General features: G+C 41.1%; 1 protein-coding gene across 1 annotated transcript; it reads right to left on the bottom strand.

The window, feature by feature from the left end:
- Positions 1-2,805: 2,805 nt before the first annotated feature.
- On the bottom strand, positions 2,806-3,885 carry neurod2 (neuronal differentiation 2). Its single transcript, XM_060938762.1, has one exon. The coding sequence runs from the start codon at positions 3,883-3,885 to the stop codon at positions 2,806-2,808; it is 1,080 nt and encodes a 359-aa protein (XP_060794745.1).
- Positions 3,886-23,493: the final 19,608 nt, after the last annotated feature.

Genomic DNA, 23,493 nt, shown 5'->3' with positions numbered 1-23,493 from the left:
CACTGAAGAGCAGATTGAAATAAAACACCAAGAGAAACCGGAAGTGTGTGGAATTACATACAAATAGTCTCTGAACTTTCAATAACAAATAAATTATATGCATTGGTTTTATTATTATTATTATTATTATTATTATTATTATTATTATTATTATAAGATAAACTGATACAAAATGGATTTCTAAAAAGAACAAATACAAAAGAATGATAAATGAGCTCTTGGCACGTCTGGTTCGTACACGAATTTTAAAACAAATAAATAATTCGTTAAAAACAACAAATGTACAATATTATTTACTTTACTGAGATTTTTTTTATGAATTAAGGAACTCAGAAAGAAAAAAAGTTGAAAAGAAAACCAGCGCCGCGATATCATAATACATAAACACTTGTTTTATACAGTTGAATTTTATAAATTATACACTCCTAGGCTATATGTTCACTTTAATTAATTTATATTGATTTATGGTCTATACTAAGTTTATGGAAAGTGTCAGTGGTTTTTCGGTGTCACGAGCTCGAGCTTATTTTCCACAAAATTAAGAAAAATTAACTTCAAGGCATAAAAGTATGTGATAATTTATTTACATAGAATTGTGGTTTTGTATATATATATATATATATATATATATATATATATATATATATATATATATATATATATATATGCGCGCGCGCGTGTGTGCTTGCGTGTAACATATATGGGGTACCATAGCAGGAAACTCCTTGTTTTGCTTTCTCTTTATACAAGGACTCGTGTACGTGCGCGTGCATCTTTCTGAGTCATGCATTTCACCTGCAGCCATCATGATGACGACGACGACGGCAACAACAACAACAATAATAATAATAATAATAATAATAATAATAATAATAATAATAATAATAATAATTCTCAAAAGTCTACTCGAGGTGCTCGGACAATAAGGCACATAATTTTAATAAAAATATTTTAAATAATAATTTATAATTTATAAATCTATAGCAATGTTGTTGAAACGAAAAACAAACTACAACAATTACAACAATAAAAAACACGATGCATTATCTAAAGAAATGCTTATCACAAATCTCAACTCAGGTTGAACCAGGCCTGCTTTTTCTCCCTCCAATTCAATTTATTTATGTATTAGTTTTTTTTATTGCTAATTTTCTTATTACATATAATTTTATCGAAATAAATAAAGTATTAAAGACTTTGGCTCTTACCCAGGTCTCTAATAATGTTAGACAAATTCTATTTCCAAATGCTACTGGAGATATTTACAATCTGTGGACACAATTTACAAGTTACATGTACACTCATTTATTTATAAGCGATTTTCTGAAACAAAAAGTTTACTAGCCTATATTTGGGCATAATTATAATGTACACAGATATTATGTTGTCTGTTAAAAAAAGACTAAAAAATGAGCTGCCGGTTTTGGATTTTTTTCTTTTATCTGTACACAAATATTGGTGCCTAAAGTTGAAAAAATTTCTGTAGAAATACGAGAAAATACATTTTAAGACATTGAATTGAATGAACACAAATTATTCCAAACTGTAAATGCAGATTACATTGGACCATATTCTGCTGTTCAGTGTGATGATCAAGTGTAAAGGACAAAATGTCAGAAGTGTCTGAGTGAGGGATATTCATGGATTAGGTAGCGCAACTGAATGAATGAATGAATGAATGAATGAAACGGTCCTGATGGAAAACTGCATACTGTAATAAATAAAGGACAGCTATTCAGGGGTTAAGAGTGGAGTAGCCTATTATGAGCATGCGCAGTAGGAGCATCTACAGTTTGTCTTGTAGCTATAAATTATAGCATGATGAATATGATGAATATGTCAGTATTGAAAGCCCCTGAAAATTATATATATATATATATATATATATATATATATATATATATATATATATATATATATATATAGAGAGAGAGAGAGAGAGAGAGAGAGAGAGAGACTTCCGTGATCTCCTTTAATCACATTTCATTGGCTACCTTTCGTCCAATCAGGAATAAGTATGATCTATGTGAGTGAAATTTCCATTAGAGATATAAACATAATTTAAATTGTGTAACAAAAGAAATAATAAGGTAAGATGAGGCACAGATAACTGAAATGCGCATGAACCCTCATTCTGAAAAAAGCCTGGCCATGCTTTAGAAAATGTTGGGTGCTGATTCACAGTCAGGATTGATCTGTTGGATACCAAAATTCACATTCACACACACACACACACACACACACACACACACACACACACACACACACACACACACACACACACAAAAGAAAGATTCTTCTTTGGGTATAAGAAGAAAACAAAATTACCGAGAAACATAAATAAATAAATATAAATATAAACCGTGAAGGCTACTGGAAAACAGAATAAGAGAAACAACTAGAAAAGGACATTGATAATTTATTTGGATTAAACATCCCCGACTTTATATGTTTGCCCATTTTATTATTATTATTATTATTATTATTATTATTATTATTATTGAATCGATTTACTCTTTTTTTCTTTTTCTTTCTTTTTTTATACATTGATAACGCATTCCGTTATTACAATCAAGGAAAATGATGGTGAACCGCTCGACTGGGTTTAATCCGTTTATTCATGATTTTCTGGCTCGTATTCCGTTCAAAGTCCGGGGTAAAAGCAGTCCATTCATTCTGACTGCATTAAATAAACATGTTTATTGTAAAGGTAATGCGTGTGTGTGTGTGTGTGTGTGTGTGTTTGTTTAGTCCCACAAGAATATTTGACGATGATGACGACGATCGACACATTTGTTTTTCCGATTATGAAAAAAAAGAGTTCAGTTCCTCGTATGCGGGCGCGCGCTCGTGGTGGTGATGGTGGTGGTGCGCGTGCACGTCATGGTAAGGTGGCACGTTTTCCGAATGACCGCCTCCACCTCCACCTCCGCCGCCACCACCTCCTCCACTTGCGCCTCCTCGAGCTCCCGACGGGCCATAGGCGAGGCCGCGCGCAGCCGCGTAGTGCATGGAGTAGTGATGGTATCCCCGGTCCGCGATTTCCGGTGACACGGCCTCGTGCGATCGCAGCGCGAATCCACCGTTGACGCAAGTGGGAGTCGGGCTGTGTCGCGCGTCGTAATCGTTGCCGCCCGCATATTCGGGTTCATAGCAGTATCCATGCGCGCCGGACTGGCACTGGGGGCCCGCGAGGCGCGCGCACTGGTACGGGTAGGCGTGCGCGGCGGCGGCAAAGGACGCGTCGGGTGCGTGGAAGCGCGCTGCCGCGCTCTCTTGATGCGAAAGGTCAGTAAGAAAGTTCCGCGCGTTGAGCTGCAAGCATCCGGCCACCAGGTTCGTAGTCGGTTGCGAGAGTCCTTTGCACAATGTCTGCACGTATGAAACGACGTCCGGTCGTTTTCCGTTACGCAAGATCTCCGAGAGCGCCCAGATGTAGTTTTTGGCAAGGCGCAGCGTCTCAATCTTGGACAGTTTTTGCGTTTTTGAGTAGCAAGGCACCACTTTGCGCAGGTTGTCGAGCGCCGAGTTAAGATCGTGCATGCGCGTGCGCTCACGCGCGTTCGCCTTCTGCCGCCGCAACTTGGAGCGCTCGAGGCGCGCCGGGGTCATCTGGCGCTTTTTGGGACCGCGCTTTCGCGGTCTGTCGCCGTTTTCGTCTTCGTCGGCGCCTTCGTCGTCGTCGTCATCTTCGTCTTCTTCTTCATCCGCCGCGATCTCCGACTGCGCGCGACTACTGCTCTTGGCGTCGCCCAACACGTCGTCCGCATCGTCCTCGCGCGACCCCCGCTCGTGCTCATCATCCTTCGTCTTCGAGTCGTCGCTTCCGCTGTCGTCCGCCCAGCCCGGGAACTTCTGCGCGTCGCTGAATAACCGCGTCAACATGGCACTGGGAAATAAATTAAAGATAGAAAAGAAGCAAGAGTTAATTACATAGTAATTTAAAAAAAAATCCCTGAGGATCACGTGTGTACGAAAGCAGCAGCAGCCTGTCACACAGAGCCTCATTCCTCAAAGCCTTTGATTGGCCTCTGCATCACATACCGTAAGAGCTGCAGGACACCGGATATGATCAGCCTCAATGAATGTTAATGGCCAGGACATATACTCACATTAAGGCCGAAATAGACATAGCTTTATTTTTATTTTTACTCAGCATTAAACGACAGAGAACGATGATCATTTTGACAGAGTGACAATTAGACATTTTGAAAGGTTTCATTTTTGTGAATGATGCTTCGATGCAGATTATTGTCTCACAATTTTCTGTTGATACCATGAAAAAAAAATCGTAGGCCTACAATTATTTCCCATCTTATTTTGTATTTTTATTTTTTGTAGAAATGTTATTTGTCGTAGGAAATGATTACTTGCTGCAGTGTGATACGCTGAAATGTTATTTTAAAACATCTGTATTTTTTTTAAGAGATATGCGTGCATAATTCAGAAATGTTTAAGGTGGATCGAAAATCGAAAAGCAATCTCAACGCAAGCGCTTACAATTGTGTGTGACGTCACGTTACTATATTCCATGTCGGTTTCCGGTTGCGTCCAGATTGATCTTAGATGGACTGGGCACACCGTGTTTGGCGATTCACGGTGAGTCGGACAGCGCCAGACGGCCTCGCGCTCCCTCAATTCCCCGCTCGTGCGGCCCCGATCATCGCAGGGTCTCGAGGGGCACTTTGAGCCGCGCGCGCTCCCCCACCTTTCCTCTGCCCGCCCTTTATCCACCCCCCAAATCCTGGCAGCATTCCAGCACAGCTCATATCATCATAGCATGGGGAGGAAATACAGTGTAGGGAACAGGCTCGATATTGGTCTTATTCAGATCAGAAAACTATATTCACGTGGAACTGCATCTAAAACAATAGTGAAAGTCACATGAGGTCAGAAAGAGAGTGTTCGAGTCCACACCACCATCCTGATAAATATCCATTATTACACCACCATATAAATGTACAGACGAGCTAATACATATTAATAATACATACAATACATATTATAATCACTGTATAGCGCTTTGTACAAACATGTCGCCTTGTATTTGTCTGGACTGACGAATACACCAGCAGTGTGTAGACTCCCACACCAAAATACTGAATCATTTAACATTCTGACATGTAATAAATGTACAATCCGTTGGGAAGTCAGATACTTTTTTCATACAGCAAAAACAAACAAAAAAAAAACAAACATGCAACATTTTTTAATATTGTATAATGCAATGTGCTGTAATAATAATAAAGAGACACAACATCTTCACGCCGTCTTGGACACACACACACACACACACACACACACACACACACACACACACACACACACACACAGGCATTGCATTACTCCACACGCACCTTGTTTTGCAGACAATGAGACGTCACTGAAAAGTCAAACCGATATGAACGAAATGGACCGACACGCACGTGCACGTGCTCCGTCAGCCAAATCCGCGCTCACGAAGCCCATCTGAATATCGAGCTGCATTATTGATTAGGCTTTGATTGAATTCGGTGAGATGCGGACAGAATCTCGCGAGCATCACAAGAACAGACACAGATCCCTATCATGCCGCGTGCGCAAAACGTAATATGGTCTCCGGCCCAAACCGATTTTTGTTAAAATCAGCTGTAGTTTTCATAGCACATCCTGTGATGGTACCTCACCTCCTTTCTAGTGCACTTCGTCTCCTTTTCCGTCTACATCATCATCATCACCACCACCACCACTATCATCATCATCATCATCATCATCACCACCATCATCACTCCGGTAGGACGCTCCGTTCAAGAGTACAATCGCTCATGTATGTGTATGTGTGTAAATGTATGTGTGCGTGTGCGTGCGCTAGTCCTTCTCGGGCAGCGCGCAGAGACGGTGTGGCATGGCTCCACGCACGCGAGAGGTTACATACCAGCTCGGATGCCAGGGCCATATGGTGGGCACGTCACTGGCAGGAGCCATCACACGAGGAGCCGGTGATTGACACGCGCGCGCGTTCGCCGAGATCCCGCCTTTCCCCGAGGGAGGAGAGGCCGGCCATCTGTCGCGCACGGCGCACGCACACACATAGACACATACAGACACGCGAGCGCGCTCGGCATAGACAAAACACGCGCACACTTACACCTCCTCGAGCGTGGAGAGAGAGAGAGAGAGAGAGAGAGAGAGAGGGGAGTGTTCAATAAAACGTGTAATAAATAATCTAATTACTGATAACAATGTTCACCGGTATAAATGGCACAATTAAGGCAGGGGGCGTGGCCACGGGGGCATGGGGTATCACCGAGTGCCAGTTTTCATCCTTACAATAAGCTTTGCTACCACCCTGACCTGAGATCACATCTAACTCAGCTTTATAATAAGAAGCCAAAACTGTGACGTCACTGCGAAACGCGGACATTTTTGCAAATTATTATTATCTCATCTCATCTCATTATTATTATTATTATTATTATTATTATTATTATTATACATTACAAAACCTTGACCATCACGTTCATGAACTGTACACACGTGCCTTTAGACACTTCATGATTAACCGTTTTGATCTCTCTCTTTTTTTTTAACATAGTTTCACGTTTTAGGGCGGTACAGTGGTAGTGGTTAGCGCTGTCGCCTCACAGCAAGAAGGTCCGGGTTCGAGCCCCATGGCCGACGAGGGCCTTTCTGTGCGGAGCTTGCATGTTCTCCCTGTGTCCGCGTGGGTTTCCTCTGGGTGCTCCGGTTTCCCCCACAGTCCAAAGACATGCAGGTTAGGTTAACTGATGACTCTAAATTGACTGTAGGTGTGAGTGTGAATGGTTGTCTGTGTCTATGTGTCAGCCCTGTGATGACCTGGCGACTTGTCCAGGGTGTACCCCGCCTTTCGCCCGTAGTCAGCTGGGATAGGCTCCAGCTTGCCTGCCACCCTGTAGAACAGGATAAAGCGGCTAGAGATAATGAGAATGATGATGAGTTTCACGTTTTTTTTCAGCTGTGATCACATACTGTCACATGTGATGACGTGAGTGCATGCTCAGGGCATAACATGCATTTTCAAATGCATTTTCACACATTTTCGCATACAACCCTGACTCAAAAAAAAAAATTGGGACGCTGTATAAAATGTACATAAAAACAGAATGCGATGAATTGCAAATACTTTATTATCCATATTCAATTGAATACAATACAATACAATACAATACAATACAATACAATACAATACAATACAATACAATACAATACAAAGGCAAGATATTTAATATTCAAACTGATAAAGTGTAATGTTTTTTGTAAATATACACTCATTCTGCATTTGATGCCTGCAACACGTTCCAAAAAAGTTGGCACAGGGGAAAAAAAATACTGGAAAGTTGTGGAACATTCTACAGGTAAACATGTGTACTGGTAACTGGGAAGGCTCAGTCGTTTACAAACAAGGATGGGGCGAGGTTCAACACTGTGTGAGAAATTGTGCAGGCAAATAGTCTAACAGTTTAAAGAACAATGTTTCTCAATGTACAATTGCAAGGAATTTCACAATGGATTTCACCTTAGACAATCCATAATATCATTAGGGAATCCAGAGAAATCTCAATAGATAAGGGCAAATTTAATCCCTCAGGTGGCACAGCTTTAAAAAACGACATGATTGTATAAAGGGTGTTATGACATGGTCTTGGGAACATGTTGGAAAATGGTTGTCAGTAAACAGAGGTTGTCACTGCATCTACCATGCAACGCAAAAGCAAAATATCAACATCATCCACAAACGCCACCAAATTCTCTGGGCCCGAGCTCATCTGAGATGGACTGATGCAAAGTGGAAAAGTGTGCTGTGGTCTAAGAGTCCACATTTCAAATTGTTTTTTGAAATCATGCGCATAGTGTCCTCGGGGCTGAAGAGGAAAAGGACCATCCAGAATGTTACCAGAACAAAATTCAAAAGCCAGCATATGTGATGGTATGGGGCAGGGTTCTAACTAGAACAAAATATCAGCATAGTGGCACCAGTCATAATGGCCAGGGTTTTGGGGTCCGCCTTAGGCCCCTGAAAGCTCACGGGTTCTACATGTTTGGAGATGCATTCTAGTGCATCTCTTGGCACTTGCAAGCTTCCCTGAAAGTCACTCTTTTTTGGTAATATTAATGAGATTTTTTTTTTTTTGCCAAAAGTCGCTGTGATTGTTTTTGATTGAAGACTTATTATAATTAATATTCAACTATATTGCTGACATATTTATGGAATAAGAATAAAAAAAACAGTTGATGTTCACCAAGTGTCAGCTTTAATTTCAGCTTCAGCCATTCAATTACAATACATGACTATCCAGATCTAACTCGGGGACTGGCATGTATTATGTGCATGGTGCGTAAGTACCTCTTAACATGGATGGCACTTTACACAGAATAGAAAGGAGGTAAACCGGACTAGCATGATCAGTGACAATCTCCACACAGAACTACTTGGGCAGCTATGCACTAGGCGCTGATGCGGATGGCGAGTGGAGTATGTCCGAATGGAGAACATTTGCATGGCGGCACGCCATCGCCACCATGTGGGGATAACAAGAGAAAATTAAACACAATACCACATTTTCAAGATTGACAAATCTTTTTATTAGTGTAGCGGCAACTTTTACAGGTGTGTAGGCAATATTGTGGGCATAGCGTTAAAGAAACATTGCATATTGGTCCATTATGCTGAAAAGGCCTAGTTAGAACCTTGATGGGGGTGTGTTATAGCCCATGGCAGGGGTAACTTACACATCTGTGAAGGCTCCATTAATGCTGAAAGGTACATACATATTTTGGAGCAACATATGCCACCATCCAGACAATGTCTTTTTCAGGGATGTCCCTGCATTTTCCAAGACAATGCCAAGTCACATTCTGCACATGTTACAACAGTGTGGCTTTGGAGTAAAAGAGTGCAGGCACTAAAGTGGCTTGCCTGCTTCCCACTGAAAATATGTGGTGCATTATGAAGTGCAAAATTGTCATATATCAAGCAAGAATGGAAAAGAATTTCATGTTTGAAACTTCAGCAACTAGTGTCCTCGGTTCTTACACACTTACTGAGTGTTGTTAGAAGAAAAGGTGATGTAACACAGTGAGTGGTAAACATACCCCTGTTGTAAGTTTTTTGGAACATGTTGCTGGCTTCAAATTTGGAATGAGTGTATATTTACAAAAAACAATAAAGTTTATCAGTTTGAACAGTAAATATCTTGCCGTGTATGGTATCATATTCAACTGAATACAAGTTGAAAAGGAATTGCAAATCATCACATTCTGAACAAAAAGCGTGAACATTGTTCTAAATTTTTTATTTCAATGACTTTTACACATAGATATTTATATATTTGTTTTCATATGTATTGTCTTTAAGAAGGACTGTCTGCCATAAGAAGTTTAAAAACATTTAAATGATTTAAATGCACTGTTTTAAAATTCTGGGCATGTGAAATTGGAATTAATGTAGAAACTACAGCAGTAGAGTAGTATAGTGCTTTTATATTGTCCTGCAGTAATTTTGTGCAGTTAACTCGATAACTAAAGGCATCAGTGTGGTGCCTAAGGGCTTATAATATTGCATGTAAATACTATAGTGCAGTTGCACTTTTGCAAAGCCTGTGCTCCTTTGCTCCTTAATTAATCTGTTTGTTAGACTGTTAAAAAAGACCCTTTTTTTGCAGTTTATCCATGTTGGCATATTATTATCCACATGGCCACATTATTTGGTGTTTGTTCACACTTACCATCCACCTTTGTTGAGAAGTTCTGCGGCTAACCATAAAGTCACACAAAGTGTGGGTTTGCCAATAAAATAATTTCCTAGTCAACACCACTTGAGCGTTAGCAGTGAGACAAAACAGCAGGAGAAAGTAAAAAGGCTCCTGTAAGAGATCATCTAGAAAGTGACCAGTTAGGGAATGAAGCAAAAGTGAAGAAGAAGAAGAAGAAGAAGAAGAAGAAGAAGAAGAAGAAGAAGAAGAAGAAGAAGGTGATGAGGCTTCATGGGATCTGGGTACAGAGTGTTACCCCTGCCTAATTCTTCACAATCGTCATGATGGCAGCCAGCCAGAGAAGTGGATGGCTGACAAAAGGAAGCCATCCATGACATGACAGCAACATGACAGCAATTGAAAGTGGCCCAGGCTGAAAGAGTGGTGCTGATTCGGCAGAGTGTGGAAAACAAGTCCAGCGGCAAGCACTTGGAGGTCAGTTGCAAGCTATAACCAATGCTTGGGAGGTGGAGTGGACAAAAAGTGGTGTCACCACCATGTCCCACTGAATGCAGTGGGGAGAGCCAATGTGTGGTCAACAGAAGAAGTGACGCTAATGCAGCTGAACCTGGTGTTAGAGGGAAAAGAACAACAGGAGCTGTTTGATGTCCCTGAAGCAGTACCTGGACAGGTGAACGCAATCAAGAAAGCTCTTCCAGCACCTGAGGCCCTCCACAGGCTACTGCTGTTGGTGGGAAATAGGTTTGTGGGTAAGCAGTTCATGGAAGCCCATCTCAACTATGCATCAATTTGCAGTGCTGTACATCAAGTTGAGCTTATCAGGACAGTGTTTCAAGCATTTCTTATTTTTAAACGAGTTATGCTGTATATCCAAACTCAGTCAATATAAAGACATTTGTTTTCTAAACTCTATAATGTCGGCTAAATGGATTGCTATTGGATATACCGTATATACATCACTCATTACAGTTAGCTGGCTAGCTTGTTGCTAACAAAAGCCAAACATGGAGGTATCCCCCCCCCAATTTCCCACTCAGTTTGTATCTTGAATGCACGGAGGCTGAAGCTCCAACTGCCCACATCCATAGTTAGTTCAGTTGAGCAAGACTTCACAAAGTTTCACCAACAGATATGACAGAACACAGACGTGACACTTTTTTAAAACTCAAATTCATTCAGGTTAGCAATTTAAACACTACATCATGAATAACAATAATTTAAAAAAAATCCGAGGTAAAGATCTGCACGAAAAATGACAATGTGAGACGTCATCACCATGATTCCATCAGTCACTGGAGACACTGTATCTCCCCCTAGTGGTCACATTGTGCAGCTTTCTTTTACTTTTGCTGACTGAGTTTGAATCTTTGATGGTCCAAGTGGCCTTTTTTCTGGAGGCCCTGGACTATTGATTTATATTTAGTTCACACAATCCAGAAACAAGTATTCTCATCAAGGTGTTTCATGAGTAGTGTGTTAAAAAGCTGATCAGATTAATAATCAAAGTATATTTGGAAATAAAAAACAGCATTCTTGAATAAAAATAATTTTTTATTCTCAGTTTTCATCCTGGGATAACTGTGGTTTACAAATTTATCTCTAAGGCAAACAATAACACAATTATTGCATTGCATACATGTTCATATGGTTATATTGTTTTTGGCATTTAATTTATTTAAAGTGACACGACACTGCCATCTAGTGGTAGGCCGATTCCATAGCAGAGTGAATTATGGGAAATCACACGTGCAAATAAAGCCTTAAAATGCATATCCTGGACCAAATTCGCTTTTTTTTTTTAAATATGAATGTATGTCCCTTTACACACTCATCCAGAAGGGTAATTTTGCACAAGGCCATCTGTCTACAGTAGAAAAAATCGGTGGAAAAACACTACTACAATTACTAGGCCTAATATTCCAATAATAATAATAATAATAATAATAATAATTCAATTCGGTAATCAAAATATGGTCACACTAGCATAAATCATGACCGTCAATTTTGTTAACAGTGTGGAATTTTTTATGAAGTTTTTGTTTTGTTTAGTTTTTTTGTTTGTTTTTTTGTAAAGAAAAAAAAACTAAACTAACTTTTTTTTTGAAAAGCCTGGCTATGCTGAATGGAAATTTAAATGTTGACATTGAAAATGTTGGGATGCACCATCTACTGGTCTTCATGAATAGCTGACCTTTGACCTGGACCATTATCTACAGTACAAGTCTGTGGTTACACTTAGCAAATTCTGAAACAAATTCATTCATGTCTAGATTTTCTGTGATTTCCTTCTCATGTGCCAGAATGACTACATTTTTCTTCCTTGAATGCAGCATTGTTCTGCGTAGTGGAGTGAGGATGCGGTTCAAGGTGGAGAAAGAGCTTTCGCATACAGCTGAAGACACGCCAATGACGAGTGCTGTGACATATATTGAATGCAATATGGGGAAGGCCTCTTTGTACTGCTGAATGCATTTGCATGCTTCAGAGAGGTTAGCATCAGTTGACAATTTATTGAGCAACATTGCTTTTGCCACAGAAATTTCATTTTGCAAGCTTATGCTGTTAAGCTCTGTGCCTGCAAGCACCTGAAGTGGTTTCAGGAGAGAGGGCTCAAGAAAGGACTTTGATTTTGGCAGGAGAAATGATGTGGACCTCATCAGTTCAACATTTCTCTGAGAGAATCTTGTCTCCATCTCTACAATAGCTCTGTCAAGAATGTTTAACATGGCCCTTTTAAAAGTTTGATTAGGAGCTATTTGGTCATCAGAATGCCCAAGTGTTGACAAGACAACGCTATCACCAAGCTGTGAATTAACTTTGCGTTTTCTTTTAGGTGGGGGCGAATTGGTAGGCCTACTTCCACCCTGAGAGAAATGCTCCTGCCAGAATGAGTCACTCCTCATCTCCTTCAGAGTAGCCAGTGAAGCTGTCACCACCTCCCCAGCAGTGCACATATCCACTGCTTGGGCCTGCAGAATGGCATTAGCTGGTTTCAGTGCACCAAGGACCTGAAGGAGGAACTTTCCTGTGTTAAAGAAACACTGTCATTTTAATTGGGTCGAAAGACCCAATGCCTCTGTGCTGATGTCAAAAGGAGCAGTGTCATCCTCTGCTACATCTGAGAGAAGCCCTCTGATTGTGTCCTCATTGGTGACAATGGACTTCGTGACCTCATAATGACTGGTCCACAGTATTTCCAGTAGTCGTTTCAGTGTAGGTGTGTTGTATGTGTGTGCAACATAATGTCTGTGACAAAATGTGTTTAAAGAATTTGACCAGTCAAAGAACTTCTTTGCCAGGGGTTCTGCTTCCATTGCGTGAACCACTGCCAAATGGAGCTGGTGGTTGTAGCAGTGCACGTATGGAATGTACTTCCCCACTTTGTTTTGCAACAAAGCTTGGACACCACCCCTTCCCCCAGACATGACAGACACACCATCATAGCACTGACACACTAACTTGTCTGGTCTGTAACCCAGGTCAGTCAAATGTGAAAGAATGTAGTCGGAAATGTACTCAGCATCAAGCTGATGTAGTTCAATTAATCCAATTAGGTGTTCCTTGGGGACAGAGTTTTGGACAAATCTAATTACTACAGACAAATTCTCTATGTTACAGCGATCTCTGGTACCATCACTTTTAATGCAAAGTCCAGGAGAGTCTGCTTTCTCGTATCTGGCTTGGATATTGTTTAGCACCATTTTGGTGAGGGTTTCAATTATTTCATTTTGTATTACGTTTGACGTGTATTTTGCATTGTCTGGGATATGTTTTACAATTTCTGCCAATTTCTCATCTTTTTTGACTGTATATTCAAAAAAATTCAGGAAAAGTCCCTCCTCCCCACCCTCGTGATTGTGACCACACAGAGCCAGTTCATTGACAGCCAGGAACTGAACGGCCTCCCCAATGCTCTTCACATAGTACCTGGTTTTTTCTATCTGTGTTTGACCCAGCAGGTGAGCTATGCGTTCACCCATCTCTGCCCGACGCTGGTGTTCCTGCCACGCAGACATTGATCTGACGTGCGGGAGACTCGACGCATGTTTTTGGAAGCCGGCGTCTTTTTCAAGGGCTTTTTTCCAATTTGTGAAGCCACGTTTGGTAAATATATCCTCGCGGTCCGAATGTGAAATGTTAAATTTGCGGCAGGCAAAGCAAAAGCTGGCATCGCGGATAACGGAATACTCGAGCCACGGTCAAGAATGATACCAGCTTGCACTAAAGCACCGAAGGGTTTGTCCAAATGGGCGCTTGGGGTAATTAGTTAAAATAGGCTGGGACGGGCTATCCATATTTAAGTCGGAAGGGACGTGCACATCAGAGGTTTGGGAGGACTGCATACTTTGTGAAATGCAGGGGTTTTGAGTTCCTGAAGCGGCCACAGAACTGCAGGATGGCGCAGACCTATTCAGATCCTGTGAAGGGCTTTGCTCCGCGTTGGCAGCAGTGGTGCTGGGCTCAACAGTGGAGTCAGAAGCTTGCGCAGCGACAGGGGCGGACGAGGTCTGCTTTTTAATGAGCCACCTATGCATGTCTTTTGGTGTTACGTACTAGTTAATAAAATGTTTTAATAACGTCTGTGTGGGTTATGCTTAGTGGCTGGCTGCCTGCCTAGGCTGGCAATTCAACTAGCTAGCAGTCGCCTAGTCTTAATAATAGCAGGCTAGCACAGGCAGACTGCTGTAACTAGCTGACTTATCTACACAAATCAACAAGTAAATGAAACGAACAAGCTCAACTCAACAAAAACTACTACCACTACTTTGTGAAAAGATGACAGAGAAGAACGAAATAGGAACTGCATGGGTGCAAAGTAAACTCCCGCACAGCGTTGTGCTTGCTAGTTGAATGGAGGAGGACTGACACGCCCCCTATTCAAATGAACCAACTGGAAAGCAGTTTTGACGATTGTTCTGCCCCTTAAGGTTACGGAGGGTGAAACACAATAACAAAAAATAATTAAAGCTATAAACTTTGCAGATATATGCTGTTTTTAAATCAACACCAGCATTTATTCTACCAATACAAGACACAAACAGATATCATAAATCATGGCCTTTTTTCTGGCCAGTTTTCTTTGGATGGACAGGGCATTTCTCAGGGGGGTAGGACTTGTCCCTGGGGGGGCAGTGCCCACCCCAGCCCCCCCGTGGCCACGCCCTGGGCGAAAATGTGTGTAATTAGAGTATACACCTATATTGCACAACTTCTGATGAACAACCTCTTGATTCGCTATCATACTGTGCAGTTTATTTTGTTGAGCAAGACAGTATATGGTTCGTTTTCATTGTGGCAGCGGGGGCGTGGTCAAGCGCCGGTTTGTTAATGGAGTGCGAGGCTGGTGCTGTGTGTGGAAGGAGCTCTTCCCATGTCTGAAATCACGTCGGTGCAGTGGTGCACAGTTTATTTTGAAACTGCTGAAAAGCGTGTTTTGCGTTAAGTGACAGTTTAAAAAAAAAACGAAAGTGACATTGATCCCACCTGCCTGTTTCAGTGTCCACTGTATCAGGGAAGCCGTTACATTCATGTTTTTGATTTTTGTGTTTGCAAACGAGTTTGCCAAACGTAGTGATCAGAAGTAATAGTTTTGGGAATACGAACACTCTATCTTTGTAATGCCATTCATAGACTTTCCTAAACTCGACTTTAGTATAACCTCGTGAATTTCCTGTATAACCCACCGGTTTCAGACATGAACCCGAGGAGAGAAAAAAAAATCTCTAAAGTTTGATTGAAGGAGTGATGATATATATATATATATATATATATATATATATATATATATATATATATAAATAATGTGGTGCTTAAAAGTTTGTGAACCCTTTAGGATTTTCTATATTTCTGCATAAATATGTCCTAAAACATTATCTGTGTTTCACACAAGTCCTAAAAGTAGATAAAGATAACACAGTTAAACAAATTAGATAAAAATATTATACTTGGTCATTTATTTATTGAAGAAAATGATTAAATATTACATATCTGTGAGTGGCAAAAGTATGTGAACCTTTGCTTTCAGTATCTGGTGTGACACCCTTGTGCAGCAATAACTGCAACTAAACGTTTCCAGTAACTGTTGATCAGTCCTGCACACCGGCTTGGAGGAATTTTAGCTCATTCTTCCATACAGAACAGCTTCAACTCTGGGATGTTGGTGGGTTTCCTCACATGAACTGCTCACTTCAGGTCCTTCCACAACATTTTGATTGGATTAAGGTCAGGACTTTGACTTGGCCATTCTAAAACATTAACTTTTTTTCTTCTTTAACCATTCTTTGGTAGAACGACTTGTGTGCTTAGGGTCATTGTCTTGCTGCATGACCCACCTTCTCTTGAGATTCAGTTCATGGACAGATGTCCTGACATTTTCCTTTAGAATTTGTTGGTATAATTCAGAATTCATTGTTCCATCAATGATGGCAAGCCGTCCTGGCCCAGATGCAGCTAAACAGGCCCAAACCATGATACTACCACCACCATGTTTCACAGATGGGATACAGTTCTTATGCTGGAATGCAGTGTTTTCTTTTCTCCAAACATAACGCTTCTCATTTAAACCAAAAAGTTATATTTTTGTCTCATCTGTCCACAAAATATTTTTCCAGTAGCCTTCTGGCTTGTCCACACGATCTTTAGCAAACTGCAGATGAGCAGCAATGTTCTTTTTGGAGATCAGTGGCTTTCCCCTTGTAACCCTGCCATGCACATCAGTGTTCTCCTGATGGTGGACTCATGAGCATTACCATTAGCCAATGTGAGAGAGGCCTTCAGTTGCTTAGAAGTTACCCTGGGGTCCTTTGTGACCTTGCTGACTATTACGCGCCTTGCTCTTGGAGTGACCTTTGTTGGTCAACCACTCCTGGGGAGGGTAACAATAGTCTTGACTTTCCTCCATTTGCAATCCTGCCATGCACACCATTGTTGTTCAGTGTTCTCAGTACCGGTTCACCCAATACGCACACTACGCACGTTGCGTAGGGCCCCGCAAACTCATAGGGGCCCCGTGGCAGTACCGGTTCACCCAATACGCACACTAGGCATGTTGCGTAGGGCCCCGCAAACTCATAGGGGCCCTGTGGGAAAAAAAATGTGACGACGTGACCGTCCGTCACGCTGCTCGCACACGTCAGATTCCCAGTGCATGTGCATCAACCTAGCAAGATGAAGCGGAGTTATCCCTTGGGGAGTGAAAAAAGGAAAAAGAAACTCCATGAAAATGAATGGCAGGAACAGCAGTCAGGTAACTCTCTGTGGCAGCGGGGGCGTGGTCAAGCGCCAGTCTGTGACAGGAGGGCGGAGTCGGGGAAGGTAAGTGGCAGAATCGCTACACCTGAGGGTAATTAACCTGTGTTTTGTGTGTGTTTTCCCCAGTAAACCGCGCCCTACTTAAGGAGGGAGAGGGAGAGCGGAAGAGAGCTTTTTCCCCAGCGGAGATGACAGTGTGTGTGCGTGCGTGTCTCTGACTGTTGGTTAACATTGTTAGACTGAAAAGTACGGCAATAAAGCCTTCTGTTGATCTTGATCTCTGTCCTGCCGTCCTCTGTGCTCCACCCACACGCTATTCACGCTACACTCTCCTCTCCAGGTGGGAGAGTGGGAGGGATGGGGCTAGTCGGTGTTTGACCTACATAACAGGGCGGTGAGCCCTGGGTGAACCCCGGACGGTCTTTGTGTGCGTCTTGCTGGCTTCTACAATTTAAGTGTTATATCAATCGTTCTGAGTGTAGTTACAACTGCACTTATACAAAATGGAAAGTAATGGATAAATATTTACTAAGATTGAATTTTGTTTGCTTGGCTAGCCCACAGGCAAATATAGATGCAAATATATTAGTGAATAAATAAAACTCGTGAAATATTATGACAATGGTGCTAAATAGGCTAAATAATAATCTAAATCACCTACATTTTAAGTACAGTATCTGAAGGTAAAACAAGTGCAGCCAATTTGATGGAGCTGAATTAATAGTAGCCTTATCTATATTTTACAGGTGCTATGCTTAAGTTTCTAACAAGCAGCACAGAGTCCAGCCAGTCAGCCAGTGGAGGGACAGAACCAGATAGGACAGGCACAGATGAGCCACCTTCAACCAGCACAGATGAGTCATATGCAGCTGCCTCAGCCAGTACAAGCAGCAGCACAGGTCCAGTACAGCCACTGTTGTCAAGTACAGGCACAGGGGAAGAACAGGCAGCCTTGGCCACTATTCACACAACCACATGTGCACAGCAAGCATCAGAAGCTAGCTCAGACCCTAAAGGAACAGTCTCTGCTCCACCAAATGATCCAGCAGACTGGCCCCCAGTCTTAATGGACTGTATGCAGACTGAGTTAGTGCGCAGAGGTCCATTCAAGCCAGGAGTAGATTTTTCTTACCCCAAAGACAAGTCCAGAAGAGGGTTCCATCCAGGATTATTACAGAGACGGCTGTCAAATGGTGAAAAGATTACCAGGAGCTGGCTTTCATACTCAGTGGAAAAACAATGCTGTGTATTGTTTTTGCTGTAAGCTCTTTTCCACAAAAAAAACACAAAATAATAGGAGAAGGTGTTAATGACTGGTCAAATACCAACACCATTTTGAAGTAGCATGAGGGTAGTCCTGAACACACAAGCAATATGATTAAGTGGAGAGAACTTGATCTGCGCTTAAGTTGTGGAAAAACACTTGACCACATAGAAATGACAGTTTTGGAGGCTGAAAGAAAGAGATGGCGAGATGTCCTTACACACCTCATAAGTATCACCCAGTCTCTAGCTGAAAGAAACCTAGCATTCAGAGGTTCATCAGATAAGCTCTTCCAACCAGATAATGGAAACTTTCTAAAAGAGGTTGAATTATTAGCTAAATTTGACCTTGTTTTGGAAAATCATGTCAGCAGAATTAAAGACGGAGAGACACATGCTCATTACCTTAGTCAGGACATACAGAATGAGCTGATACAGCTTGTGAGTGACAGGATTCTCACAACTATTGTGACTCAAGTGAGAGACTCAAAATACTTCTCCATTATCTTAGACTGTACACCTGACATTAGTCACCAGGAGCAGATGTCCATTATCCTCAGAAGTGTGGTTTTAAAGGGACAGCCAGAGATAAAGGAGCACTTCCTCGGCTTTGTGAATGTTGAGGCTACAACTGGCTTAAGTCTGTCTACAGTCATCTTGGACAAGCTGACTGATCTGAAAATTCCATTTGACAATTGCAGAGGGAAAGCCTATGACAATGGGGCCAATATGAAAGGTAAACACCAAGGAGTACAAGCCAGACTGTTGAGAATGAATCCCAGAGCTGTGTTTGTTCCATGTGGTGCACACACATTAAACCTCGTCATTGCAGATGCTGCCAAATTCTCCAAAGATGCTGTTGTTTTTTTGGCTATGTACAAAAGCTGTTCACCTTTTTTTCTGCTGGCACACAAAGGTGGAATATCTTGAAACAACATGTGAACATAACAGTGAAGTCATGGACTGACACAAGATGGGAGAGCAGGCTTCAAAGTGTCCATGCAGTCAGGTATCAGGCCTCTGAGATTCGAGAAGCCTTACTGGAAGCCAGACAGAAGATTAATGATCCTGTGGCGAAAGTGGAGGCACAGTCACTTGCAGAGGAAGTTGGTTCTTACTGCTTCTTGATTTGCTGTGTAGTGTGGTGTGAGATACTGTCAAGAACAAATACAATGAACAAGCTCCTCCAATCTGCTTCAATGCAGCTTGACATAGCTGTGCAGTTAATCTCAAATGCAAAAGCCTCTCTCACTCAATACCAGGACACTGGATTCTCAGATGCCCAGACAACAGCCAGAAGCATTTGTGAGGAAATGAATGTAGAAGCTGTTTTGAAGGACAAGAGGCTGAGAACCAGCAAAAAGCATTTTAGCTACAAAGCACCTGATGAGCCAGTGGCTGATGCACTGCGGAATCTTGAGGTCAACTTCTTCAACATTGTGGTTGACTCCACAATAGCATCCATTGATGAACGATTTGAAACTCTGAACCAGGTGAAGACTAAATATGGAGTAGTGCTGAACTTCAGCACTGCATGTCAGATGTCCAGTGACTCCTTTAAGGCTCAGTGTATGGAACTTGAGAAAACTCTGACCTTCAACCAAGACTGTGACATCAGTGGAGTTGATCTGGCAAACGAAATCAAAAATTTACCTGACCTATGATCAGCTAATATGACTGCCTTTGAGCTGCTTTCTTTCCTTTGTGAGAAAAATCTGGAGGAACTCTATCCTAACCTTTGGATAGCCCTGAGAATTGCTGTCACTCTGCCTGTGACAGTTGCCTCAGCTGAGAGGAGCTTCAGCAAGTTAAAAATGATCAAAAACTATCTGAGATCTTCCATGTCCCAGGAACGTCTGAGTGGTTTGGCCATCATGAGCATCAACCATGATGTGGGGAAGCAAATATCATATGACAATATTATTGATGATTTTGCATCCAGAAAGTGCAGAAAGGGACATTTTTAATGATGAGTAATTTGTTACACATTTAGTTCGATTTGATTTGGTCTGATTTGGTCTGTATTTATTTGGAGTTAGACCAACAGGTGGCGTCACTAGTGCAATATGTTTAAAGGGGGGATGAGTGGAAGCACTGGGTGTCAGGTGCGACTGTTGAATATTTTGGGGTTCAGTTAAGAGGGCCCCTTAGCAGAATTTTGCCTAGGGCCCCATGGAGGTCTGAACCAGCTCTGGGTGTTCTCCTGATGGTGGACTCATGAGCATTAACATTAGCCAATGTGAGAGAGGCCTTCAGTGACCTTACTGACTATTACGCGCCTTGCTCTTGGAGTGATCTATGTTGGTCAACCACTCCTGGGGAGGGTAACAATAGTCTTGACTTTCCTCCATTTGTACAGAATCTGTCTGACTGTGGATTGATGGAGTCCAAGCTCTTTAGAGATGGTTTTTTAACCTTTGCCAGCCTGATGAGCATCAACAACGCTTTTTCTGAGGTCCTCTTTGTTCATGCCATGATACACGTCCACAAACGTGTGTTGTGAAGATCAGACTTTGATAGATCCCTGTTCTTTAAATAAAACAGGGTGCCTACTCACACCTGATTGTCATCCCATTGATTGAAAACACCTGACTCTAATTTCACCTTCAAATTAACTGCTACTCCTAGAGGTTCACATACTTTTGCCACTCACAGATATGCAATATTGGATCATTTTCCTCAATAAATAAATGACCAAGTATAATATTTTTGTCTCATTTGTTTAAGTGGGTTCTCTTCATCTACTTTTAGGACTTGTGTGGAAATCTGGTGTTTTAGGTCATATTTATGCAGAAATATAGAAAATTCGAAAGGGTTCACAAACTTTCAAGCAACACTCTGTGTGTGTATGTATATATATATATATATATATATATATATATATATATATATATATATATATAAAATGTTCGCCGATATTTATTAGTTCGGTCCTGCGTTTCCTTTCCTTCACAATACAGGGTCTTTTCTTCTCACTTTGCGTTACTATAGCTGGTCTTCTCTATTTCAAGTGCAAACTCACGTGCTCCATTGTTCTTTCAGGTTGCAAATTTATATCCCACAATACGTTGTGAATGGGGAAACCCTACCACATCATGCATGACGTAGTATCTTGGTTTAGGTTATGGCGAGGCAAGAAAAAAATGGTGGAGAATTTAGAGCCACGAGGCTCTAAATTAATTATTTGTTCTTTTAGGGAAAAAAAGTAATAAAAGTTGAAGTCTGTGATTCGAATTCTTTTTATGGCCTAAATTCGAGAAATCTGAAAGGCAGTCTACCTTTAAAATTTCTTCTTTTTGAGCGCATTTTAAATCACATACAGATTTCCAGATGATAGTTTTATTAATCAGAATTCTGACCTTGTGTATGAGTTATAGACCACTTAGAAATACAGGAACGTGAACCACAACAACATCTTTTCATTTAAAACCCTCGTGCTTTGTTTTATAATGTCATAAAAGTCTTCAAATATCAAATTTGGTCTGATTGAAAGCAGTAAGGATAGATCTGGTGTCATCTACACAGCTAGAAATCATGCTAATGTAAGATTAAGCAACAAGATTGAACAATTTTGAACTTTGTAAAGATTAATATTACATTCAAAATGTTAGTTAATGAAATTATATCAATAATATTGTAATTTATTTATTTTAATGATTATATGTAATAACCAATCGCATGGAATTTTTTTGTGTTCTTTGTTTTCCTTCTCAGAATGCATAAAAATGTTTATATAATCTAATTACGTTTCAGACTAAATGTTAATTGTCAGTCCAGTGTGCTTTGGCATGCTCCCCTGAAGAACTCACTGGCACATTCCAGACTGTGCACACATTGAGTGACCTCTTGCATGTGCGCCGTTAATGATGCACACCTGCACCTGATTGAGGAGCAATATGTGCTCCTATATAAGAACTGCTTAGATGCACGCCAAGTGCAAAGTATTATGCTACATCAGTATACATTACTGAACCTTATTGCCTGTATCTGATTTCTTGGTTTCCTGATTTCTGTGCCTGTATCTCGTTCCTGTTTTCTTGCTGCCTGTGATATCCTGTTTGCGCCTCGCCTGACCTTTTGCTTGTCTTTATATTTCTGAGTTTGCCTGTCGATTTGGATTGTTTGCCTGTGTGTGTTTGCACTTTCTTATTAAATATAACTCTGCACTTACATCCGCCTCCTACCTCGTACCTGACATTAATGCATCTTGTCTATAAACATAATAGAACCGATGCTTATACAGGATGAAAGAAAACTATGACCCTCCTAGCTGTATTAAATTAATGACTAAATTAAATAAACTACCTAAAATTAATGACTGACCTGCAGCACCAAGATAATACAATAAATATTTTATTCATTCATAAGTAACACATTGATATTTAGCATATTTTTGCATTTTTACATAGGCAAGGTTATGGATTGTTTCTTAATTTCAGAAGTACAGCATTTCTGATGGTTTTCAAATAAAATTTACAGAATGAACCCAAAATATTTCATGTTTTCTTGGTCAACTTTGTTTCATTTTTAATATATATCCATTCCTCTATTTCAGGCCTGCAACACATTCCAAAAAATGTTGGGACGAGGGAAATTTAGGGTTAGTAATGAGGTAAAACAATTAAATAATGATGTGATTTGAAACAGGTGATGTCAACAGGTGACTGTAATCATGATTTGGTATACAAACAGTATCCAGGAAAGGCCTAGTCTTTGAGGAGCAAAGATGGGCCCAGGATCTCCAGTTTATCAACAAATGCATGAAAAAAATGATTGAAATGTTTAAATACAAATTTCCTCTAAGAAAGATAGGAAGGAATTTGGATATTTCACCCTCTAAAGTGCATAATATCATTAAACAATTCAAGGAATCTGGACAAATTTCGGTGCATAAACGGCAAGGGCACAAGCCTAAGCTGAACACCCGTGATCTCTGATCCCTCAGATGGCACTGCATCAAGAACCATCCATCTGTCCATTTTCTTCTGCTTATCTGAAGTCGGGTCACAGTGGTAGCAAGCTAAGTAGGGTATTCTAGGTGTCCCTCTCCTTAGCAATGCTTTCCAGTTCTTCCTGGGGGATCTCAAGGAGCTCCCAGGCCAGATGAGATATAATCTCTCCAGCATTTTCTGGGTCTACCCCAAGCTCTCCTCCCAGTTGGATGTACCTGCAAAATCTCCAAAGGAAGGCACCCAGCAGACATCCTAATCAGTTGCCTGAACCACCTCAGCTGACTCCTTTCGAC

The sequence above is a fragment of the Neoarius graeffei genome, chromosome 14 (assembly GCF_027579695.1).
Source record: "Neoarius graeffei isolate fNeoGra1 chromosome 14, fNeoGra1.pri, whole genome shotgun sequence".
NCBI lineage: Eukaryota > Metazoa > Chordata > Actinopteri > Siluriformes > Ariidae > Neoarius > Neoarius graeffei.
This window is presented reverse-complemented; position numbering and strand designations above follow the sequence as displayed.

Bases quoted from the DNA above. Each gene is read 5' to 3' on its own strand.
- neurod2 (XM_060938762.1), bottom strand. From the start codon at position 3,885: ATGTTGACGCGGTTATTCAGCGACGCGCAGAAGTTCCCGGGCTGGGCG.